Genomic DNA, 10,510 nt, shown 5'->3' with positions numbered 1-10,510 from the left:
CAAGTCAATGGATATTTTTTAGATAGATTCTTGATTAGTGCGGGTGTCAGGGGTTATGGGGAGAAGGCAGAAGAATGTTAGGAGGGAGAGACAGATCAGCCATGATTGGATAGCAGAATAGACTTGATGGGCCGAATGGCCTAATTCTGCTCCTATCACTTATGACCGGAAGGGACAAGTGACCTCGCGCGGAATCAATCACCACGTTAACATTCCCAGGCCAGTTTGTTATTTTCCATTTTATTCATTCACTAAACTTGAAGAAATTTTAGGCCAGGCGCAAATTAAGAGTTTAAATATTAAAATTTACAGCATGATTTTTTTTTAAAGAAAAAAATGGATAAATTGTCACTGGAATTCCTGTTGTCAAACAGAGCAATGCCAAGTGTTATCGCCAGGCGGTGAAGCATCACATCAGAGTAGCGGTCTGCCACACAGGACCAGCAACACGAAGAGCAGACGCGGAAGCCACGCAGTTTTGACGGTGAAGGGCTGTGGACGTTCCCAAGCTACGTTTAGAATGAAGACACTTAACTCTCGCGTGAAACAAGTCACGAGTTTTCTTGTCCGTCTGTTAGCGTCTTGTCGGAGTGCACAGTTCACCCTGCCAAGGGGATGCTCAGGGCAGCCTTGGTCCCAGTGACGGTCTGAGGCTTTACCTTCTGCAAGGCCCGACAGCAAAATGCCAGCACGGGCCTGCCACACACATCCTGAGAAGTTCATCTTCCAACTTGTTCGGGAGTTTGGAGAGAGAGAGAGAGAGAGAGAGTCATGAATGTGTGCCGGCCTCTTATGTCCGTCCTTTGAAGCTGTCCATACACACATAACTGCCGGTAAACCTATAAATCTCTTCCAAGGCTGTATGCGGAAGTACACTGCAAACAGGGAGAAAGGAAGGTCAGAAACATTCTAGTTTCCTTTTCATAATATTTCCTAAAACAGCCCCTCCTTTGTAAAAGTATTGTGAAGTGTGTCACCTCTCACGAGGCTGGATCCAGAAGAAAAGACACAAAGTGCTGGAGTAACTCAGCGGGACAGGCAGCATCTCTGGATAGAAGGAATGGGTGACGTTTCAGGTTGAGATCCTTCTTCAGACCGGAAACATCACCCATTCCTTCTCTCCAGAGATGCTGCCTGTCCCGCTGAGTTCCTCCAGCATTTTGTGTCTATCTTCAGTGTAAAGCAGCACCTGCAGTTCCCTCCAACACACTTTGGAAGTTCCCTCCTACTCACTTTGAATCCACTGGTTGGATGTCCACACTTTCAGCTGCCCAATGATGTGTAAAGCCACCAGACTAGGTGGAGTTCTGCTTCACCATCTCACACCTTGCCTCCAAAGCCTTATGTACGATTAGAGATAAAACAAACGTACTACTTGGTATTTTGATGGCAATGGGTAATTTGATTAATCCATAGATAAATGGGAAACTGTCTGCCCTGTGGATGTAATATAAGTCTTTGTTCACGCTCTTGAAGAATGAGGTGGTGGAATAAGGGGTAGGCCATTTAGAACTGAGATGAGGAAAAACCTTTTCAGTCAGAGAGTTGTGAATCTGTGGAATTCTCTGCCTCAGAAGGCAGTGGAGGCCAATTCTCTGAATGCATTCAAGAGAGAGCTAGATAGAGCTCTTAAGGATAGCGGAGTCAGGGGGTATGGGGAGAAGGCAGGAACGGGGTACTGATTGAGAATGATCAGCCATGATCACATTGAATGGCGGTGCTGGCTCGAAGGGCCGAATGGCCTCCTCCTGCACCTATTGTCTATTGTGGTGGTGTCAGTCTGAAGAAGGGTCTCGACCCCAAACATCACCCATTCCCTCTCTCCTAGATGCTGCCTGACCCGCTGAGTTACTCCAGCGTTTAGAGATACCTTCGATTTGTACCAGCATCTGCAGTTATTTTCCTACACAAGGTGGTGGTGGATGTGAACAGAAGGCTGGCTCCAGGCATTGCTGTGGGTTAGTTTTGATACTTTATTACTTCCTTTCCTTCTGCTTTTCCTAATGGCTCTCACCCTTCACCACCCAGTCATTAGGCAACAACTCTGATATTTCACCACAAGGCTCTCTCTTCGGCAGGCCTGGAGGTAAGCATGGCCAGGCCAGATCCAGTTGCACTCTCCAGTAGATCACAGACCAGCAGCATCCCTCACTCAAGATGCTTCAACGTCTTCTCCAACTCAGAATCTCGACTGAACCCTTCTCTGGACTCTGATACCCCGTTTCTTTCTCACTGGACAGATCTAAATAAGGGAGGCCTTATTTAATAATTCATCTATCTGCATACTTTCCCAAGTGCTCTCATCAAATGACCCATTCATAAAACAGTTAAGCATAAACAAGAGACCACAAACAGATCACATTCCCCTCCAATTAAAGCTTTGCCGATTCCTCAGATGCAGCGGAATTTCTGAGCTACTCTGGTCTGCTTTGGTCTAAAGCAAAACCGTGATGGTTGACAGAAAATATCATCGCACTGTTTCACTTGTGACCTTCACAGGCTCTTGGTAATGAAAGAACCATGGCTGCAACTCGGTGGGTGGCATGTAAAGGATACGTTCGCTCCTTGGTCTGGAACCCAAGATAACATTGCCTTTCTTTCTCACTGGACAGATCTAAATAAGGGAGGCCTTATTTAATAATTCATCTATCTGCATACTTTCCCAAGTACACTTTTTTAAAAAATTATCTGTTATCGCAGAAGTGCATTCCTTGATTAAATTAATTTAATTGAAGGGTCTCAACCCAAAACATCACCCGTTCCTTCTATCTAGAGATGCTGCCTGGCCCGCTGAGTTACTCTAGGATTTTTGTGTCTATCTTCGGTGTAAACCAGCATCTAGTTCCTTCCCACACACATATATCATTTAATTTTTCTCTTTGCAGAGTCAGAGCTTGTCCTCCCACTTTCCCTCCTTGACCCAGCTGTTAGATGTTATAAGACAGACACAAAAAGCTGGAGTAACTCAGTGGGACAGGGAGCATCTCTGGAGAGAAGGAATGGGTGACGTTCCGGGTCGAGACCCTCCTTCAGTTACGAGGAGTGGTCTCTGCGACGGTGGCCTAGAGACCACTGACTGAGGCGGGACCCCCACGCCGAGCTCACCTCTTCATGATGACGAGCAAGTGCATGGTCCATGGCAGCAGGAGCAGGGCTTGATTGGTCCGCACTGCCTCTACTGTGCGGCGGGCCACCGTGTCGGGCTTCAGAGGTGGGAAGAGCTTTGGAAACCTGTCACAAAACCACAAGCAAAATCAGCACGCAACAGCATAGAACCGTCTACAGTTCAAACCCAAGACGGAGATCAACCCACATCTAAGCCAACACTGACAATACAGACAAAGTGCTGGGGTAACTCAGACAGCATCCCTGGAGAAAAGCAATAGGTGACATTTCAGACTGAAGGGTCCCGACCTGAAACACCACCTATTCCTTTTCTCCACAGATGCTGCCTGACCCACTGAGTTACTCTGGCTTTTTGTGTAGGGAAAAGAAACTGCAGATGCTGTTTTAAAATCGAAGGTAGACACAAAATGCTGGAGTAACTCAACGGGTCAGGCAGCATCTCTGGAGGAAAGGAAACTGCAGATGCAGAAGAAGGGTCTCGACCCAAAACGTCACCCATTCCTTCTCTCCAGAGATGCTGCCTGACCTGCTGAGTTACTCCTGCTTTTTGTGTCTACCTTCGATTTTAAAACAGCATCTGCAGTTCCTTCCTGCACAGAATAGATCGGTGAACAGTTCAAACCCAAGACCCAAGGTTGGAACCCTCATCATCTAAGCTCACACTGGAATTCAACACACATGGATCATCTGCAGTGGGAATTAAGGGCAACAGATAAAATGGCGGCCGGCTGGGACGGAGGTGCCAGTCTCTGGCCCCCACTCTGACGTGCCACTAACCACACGGACAGAGCAGCTTCAGGGAAGACACTGTCACAAGAAGCATCCTCGCCACTGGGAGGTAAGTGTTTGCTAGTTTTAGCTTAGAGATACAGCATGGAAACAGGCCCTTCGGCCCATCGAGTCCGCGCCGACCAGCGATCCCCGCACACTAACACTATCCTACACACGCTCAGGACAATTTACAATTTTACCAAAGCCAACTAACCTACAAACCTGCACGTCTTTGGAGTGTGGAAGGAAACCAGAGCACCCGGTGAAAACCCACGCAGGTCACGGGGAGAACGTGTAAACTCCGTACAGACAGCGCCCGTGGTCAGGATGGAACCCGGGTCTCCGGCGCTGTGAGGCAGCAGCTCTACCCGCCGCGCCACCCCACATATTCTCCTAGGGACTGACCTGGTCTTCATGCCGTGGAACATCTCAGTGCTGGTGTGGAACGGGAGAACAGTGGTGGCACTGACCCCTGGGCAGTCGAGGAGCCCCAGGGTCAGGCTCTCCATGAAGGCAAAGGAGGAGGACTTGGAGGTGCAGTAATCAATGGCGCCGGGAATGGCAGACAGCGCTAGCACGGAGTTCATGCACACAATGTGTCCATGTTGCAGTTCCAGCATCCGCGGCAGGAAGGCCTTCGTCGTCTGTGGGAAAGAGAGGACAACAGAATCATCAGAGGTCATCGTCTTATCAGCAAAGCAAAGGGATGGAGACCACGTTCAGGAGCGACACAGAATCCAAACAGCCTCATCTCCTCCAGATCACAGGGCAGGTTCTCCACAGCTGTTATCAGGCAACTGAACCATCCTATCACCAACTAGAGAGCGGTGCTGAACTACTATCTACCTCACTGGAGACCCTCAGACCATCTTCAATCAGACTTTACCTTGCACTAAACATTATTCCTTATCCTGTGTCTGTCCACTGTGGACGGCTCGATTGTAATCATGTCTTGTCTTTCCGCTGACTAGTTAGTGCACAACAAAAGCTTTCCACTGTACCTCGGTACACGTGACAATAAACTAAACTCATCTCAACCTCAACCTCAATGCCCAACCTAAGCTGGTCCCATTGATCTGCCTTAAGCCCACACCCCTCCATGTACCTGTCCAAATGTGTTTCAATGTTATTGTGCACGCCCCAACTAGCTCTGGCAAATGTGTGCACGTACACACACCCTGTGTGTGAAAACATTGCCCCCTCAGGCTCCTGGTATCTTTCCCATCTGACTGTAAATCTATGTGCAGTTTAAGTTGGCATGGCTGGCACAGGGATGATGGGCCGAAGGGCCTGTTGCTGTGCTTTGCTGTTCAATGCTCTGTCCTCATTTCTGGTAAAATCTTGGGTGATGTGAGTGTTAAACTTCCCCACATTACTGCCAGCTGCTCGAGTGCATTTTAAAAGTGGACACAAAACTAAATATAGTGACGTCCATAAGATACCACCCCATCCCCTTTATGGACTCAAACCAATCCAGATGTGGAAACAGCAACATCTGTTGAAGGCACGGTGGCGCAGCGGTAGAGTTGCTGCCTCACAGCGCCAGAGACCCGGGTTCCATCCCCACCTCGGGTGCTGTCTGTACGGAGTTTTCTCCGGGTGCTCCGGTTTCTTCCCGCATCCCAAAGACGTGTGGGTTTGTTTGTAGGTTAATTGGCCGTCTGTAAATTGCCCTCGTGTGTAAGGAGTGGATGTGAAAGTGGGAATAACATGGAACTAGTGTGAACAGTTGATCAACGGTTGGTGTGGGCTTCATGTTGTATTGCTACGTTAACACTAGAGCCGAGGGTACCACTTGTACACAGGCGGGAGAAATGATACGATAGAACTTTAGCCCAGGAGGGAGATTGATCTGCCAACAGTCAGAAAAACACAAAATACATGAAACGTGAAATTAAAGTGACCAGTGGAAATGATTGGGGACGTGCAAAGATTGGGGATGGGGGGGGAGTCAGTCTCGGTCTCGGTCTCGGTCTACCCCACCACAGAAGGGGCAGGAGTTGTAGTTTGATAGCCACAGGGAAGAAGGATCTCCTGTGGCGTTCGTTCTGTGCTGCATCTTGGTGGGACCAGTCTGTTGCTGAAAGTGCTCCTCAGGTTGGCCGGTGTGTCATGGAGGGGGTGAGCTGCATTGACCGGTGTATCACGGAGGGGGTGAGCTGCATTGACCAGTGTGTCACGGAGGGGGTGAGCTGCATTGACCGGTGTATCACGGAGGGGGTGAGCTGCATTGACCGGTGTGTCATGGAGGGGGTGAGCTGCATTGACCAGTGTGTCACGGAGGGGGTGAGCTGCATTGACCGGTGTGTCATGGAGGGGGTGAGCTGCATTGTCCATGATGCTGGATCTTAGAAGTGTGGCAATTGTAAGCTATAATCTATATATTGAGCACACTATCATGATAAAACCTAAGCCGGATGTAGCAGGGAGCCAGTCTCCCAGAGAGTACACTGCAACTTGTATGCATCAGCTTTAAAGTTGGAAACTAGCCAGATTGCAGGATTTGGAAATGTTGGGGTGAACTTTCATATGAAGTGAAGAAACATTATATTGCACTTCAACAGATTTTGCAACGTCTCACCCAAGCACATTATGTTGAAGTGTGGAGACCATCTTGTTGCCAAACATAACAAAGAACTTATCACAAAACAGCAATGAAGATGGATAGGCTGCCAACCTAGCCTTGGCAAGAAAACGTTGGCCCGGGAACAAGTCAAATAGAACCACTTTCTTCCAATACGCTTGTGGGTCGTTTAAAGCAACACTTGTGTGTTGGTGCGTGACACACAGCAGTGTGCGCTACTGGGAACTGCAGATGCAGTGTAAGAAAGAAAACTGCAGATGCTGGTTTAAATTGAAGGTGGACACAAAATGCTGGAGAAACTCAACGGGTCAGGAAGCATCTCTGGAGAGAAGGAATGGGTGACGTTTCCGGTCGAGACCGTTCTTCAGAAATGTCACCCATTCCTTCTCTCCAGAGATGCTGCCTGACCCGCTGAGTTACTCCAGCATTGTGTGTCTACAGCAGTGTCAGGTTTAGTTTAGAGATAATAGTTTAGTTTAGAGATACAGCACGGAAACAGACCCTTCAGCCAACAGAGTCTGCTCCGACCAGCGATCCCCGTAAACTAATACTAAACACACTAGGGTCAAATTACAATTTTACCAAAGCCAATTAACCTACAAACCTGAACATCTTTGGAGTGTGGAAGGAAACCGGAGCACCCGGAGAAAACCCACGCAGGTCACGGGGAGAACGTACAAACTCCGTACAGACAGCACACGTGGTCAGGATTGAACCCGGGTCTCTGACGCTGTGAGGCAGCAGCTCTACCCGCTGCACCACTGTGATGCCCTATGGGGCATGAACAGAAAGGCTGGCTGTGTTGGTGGTTATTGAGGAGATGCTGAGAGGCGTGTACTGACCCAGAACTGGCCAAGCGTGTTGATGTGCTGGGTCTTGAGGAGAGCGTCATCGTCACTGTCTAGGAGGGTCTTTCCATGGACCACGGCTGCATTGTTCACCAGGATAGTGACATCTCCCACCTACACACAAACACAACCACTGGTCACAAACATCGGCTCAACTCGCCCTCCAGTTTAAATACACTTGCACGTCTACACAAAGAGCTCACACTCACTCAGATCAGTTTAGTTTATTGTCACCTGTACTGAGGTACAGTGAAAAGCTTTCTGTTGTGTGCTAGCCAGTCAGCAGAAAGCCAACACATGATTACAATCGAGCCATTTACAGTGGACAGATACAGGATAAGGGAATAACGTTTAGTGCAAGGTAAAGCCAGAAAAGTCCGGTCAAAGATAGTCCGAGGGTTATCAATGAGGTAGATAGTAGTTCAGCACTGCTCTCTGGTTGTGGTAGGACGGTTCAGTTGCCTGATAACAGCCGGGAAGAAACTCTCCCTGAATCTGGAGGTGTGCGTTTTCACACTTCTGTACCTCTTGCCCGATGGGAGAGGGGAGAAGAGGGAGTGACCGGGGTGAGACTGGTCCTTGATGATGCTGCTGGCCTTGCCGAGGCAGCGTGAGGTGTAGATGGAGTCAGTGGGAGGGAGGTTGGTTTGTGTGTGTGATGGTCTGGGCTGCTGGCCTTGCCGAGGCAGCGTGAGGTGTAGATGGAGTGGGTGGGTGGGAGGGAGGTCGGTTTGTGTGTGTGATGGTCTGGGCTGCTGGCCTTGCCGAGGCAGCGCGAGGTGTAGATGGAGTCAGTGGGAGGGAGGTTGGTTTGTGTGATGGGGTGGAATCTCCAGTGGGAGACAGAGAGAGAGAAATGCAATGTGGGGCTTCGGTTAGAAGTTACTTTAAATATTTTGTGGCAGGGGAAACATAGCCACCACACTGTGCCAAGCAATGGAACCATCCTACCACAACCAGGGAGCAGTCCTGAACTACTATCTACTTCATTCGAGACCCTCGGACTATCTTTGACCGGACTTTGCTGGCTTTACCGTGCACTAAACATTATTCACATTATTCCCTTGATGGTGTATCTGTACGATGTGGACGGTTTGATTATAATCACGTACTATCTTTCTGCTGACTGGTTAGCGCGCAACAAAATCTTATCACTGTACCTCGGCAATAAACTGAACTAATTACAAGATTGGTCCAGGAGAATTCTCCAACTCGGCTAAAAACTGTCTGAAATCCATCAGTTCAGACAGAACGGACCTTGTGTTTAAACGGCTCCTGTTAGAACCGTGACATTACTAGCAAAATAGGGTGCTGGAGCAACACAGCGGGTCAGGCAGCATTTGTGAGGGGGATGTTTAGGGTCAGGAAGTTACCATCCCTGGGGAGAAGGCAGGAACAGGGTACTGATTGAGAATGATCAGCCATGATCACATTGAATGGCGGTCCTGGCTCGAAGGGCCGAATGGCCTCCTCTTGCACCTATTGTCTATCCCAGGTTTGCTTGCAGCCAGAGCTCAGTTTAGTTTAGAGATACAGTGCGGAAACAGGCCCTTCAGCCCACGATGTACACTAGCTACACACACTAGGGACAATGTACATTGATGCCAAGCCAATTTACCTACAAACCTGTACGTCTTTGGAGTGTGAGAGGAAATTGGAGCACTCAGTGGAAACCCACGCGGTCACGGGGAGAACGTACAAACTCCGTACAGATGGCACCCGTGGTCAGGATCAAGCCCGGGTCTCTGGCTCTGCACCAGTGTGTGAGTTGCCCACGTGTGCACGCATCAGGGATCGAGGGGCCGCGGGGGGGTTTCTAGGGCGGACCCACCTTCTCCCGTACAGCTTTAGCTTGTTGGTAAACCTCCTCCTTGTTCGCTACGTCACAGACAAAGTAGTGGCACTCCACTCCCAAGCTGCGGATCTCCGCGCAAGATTCCTTCAGGCACTTCTCCGTCCGACCCCAGATTATGATCTGCAAAAGAGGCGGGGGTCACAAAACAGGACGCGTTAAGGTTGTTCTTGCCACTGCTCCTCCTCCTTGCATTTACACACAGTCTCTCATAGCCGAGGAGCCCTGAACAATGGGCTTCGATGATCTGCCCCTGACGGGGACGAGCAGGGGGGAATAACAGAACCACAGGTGGGACGTTTCCAGATAACCTTCTGTAACAGCGTCAGGAACTCAACACCGGCAGGGTCTCGACCCGAAACGCCACACTTTCCTTGTCTCCAGAGATGCTGCCTGACCCGCTGAGTTACTCCAGCACTTGGTGTCTACCTCCACAAAGCTCAGATCAGACTGTCGTTGATCGGACTTTACCGGCTTTATCTTGCACTAAGCGTTATTCACGTTACTCCCTTTATCATGTGTCTGTATACTGTGGACGGCTCGATTGTAATTATGTATTGTCTTTCCACTGACTGGTTAGCGCGTAACAAAAGCTTTTCACTGTACCTCGGTACACGTGACAATAAACTACATACAAGAAACTCAACATGTATAATCTTTATGTTTCTAGGAAAGGTAATGTTTTTATAAAGTCCATCACTAGTAAACCAGCACAGTACAGATACCAGAACTCCAATCCTAATATATTGAGTCTGAATTAATACATTGCTGAATAGTTTTGCACCTTATCTTACCATGAGAAGCAGAACGATAAGTGAAAACACAGATACATCACAAAAGACAGACACAAAAAGCTGGAGTAACTCAGCGGGTCAGGCAGCATCTCCGGAGAAAAGGAATGGGTGACGTTTCGGGTCGAGAACTTTCTTCAAACTGAGAGTCGGGAGAGAGAAACAAGAGACCTACAAATCTGTACGTCTTTGGAGTGTCTCTGGCCACGGCGTTTCCCACTTCACTGAGAAGCTGCCCTCAGTCATTTCCCGGTCAGCAAGTTCCAAATTGGAAGTGCGTTGGGGGTTCAGGGCTCCGTTGGCTCGATGCCACTCATTAGTGGCACGGTGGTGCAGTGGCAGAGCTACTGCCTTACTCCATCGCCGGGTTCCATCCTGACTACGGGTGCTGTCTGTATGGAGTTTGTACCTTCTCACCGTGACCACGGGTACTCCAGTTTGTACCTTCTCCCCGTGACCACGGGTACTCCAGTTTGTACCTTCTCCTCGTGACCACGGGTACTCCAGTTTGTACCTTCTCCCCGTGACCACGGGTACT

The 10,510-nt window shown here is 49.2% G+C and overlaps 1 protein-coding gene across 1 annotated transcript; it reads right to left on the bottom strand.

The window, feature by feature from the left end:
• Positions 1 to 214: 214 nt before the first annotated feature.
• Positions 215 to 9,322, bottom strand: dhrs3a (dehydrogenase/reductase (SDR family) member 3a; the record flags this gene model as incomplete). The annotated part of the gene is made up of 5 exons (XM_078425425.1): positions 215 to 875; positions 3,106 to 3,231; positions 4,303 to 4,541; positions 7,324 to 7,443; positions 9,161 to 9,322. Coding segments are annotated over 5 exons (732 nt in total), but the record flags the coding sequence as incomplete, so codon positions are not given.
• Positions 9,323 to 10,510: the final 1,188 nt, after the last annotated feature.

Source organism: Rhinoraja longicauda, chromosome 30, assembly GCF_053455715.1.
Source record: "Rhinoraja longicauda isolate Sanriku21f chromosome 30, sRhiLon1.1, whole genome shotgun sequence".
Taxonomy (NCBI): domain Eukaryota; kingdom Metazoa; phylum Chordata; class Chondrichthyes; order Rajiformes; family Arhynchobatidae; genus Rhinoraja; species Rhinoraja longicauda.
This window is presented reverse-complemented; position numbering and strand designations above follow the sequence as displayed.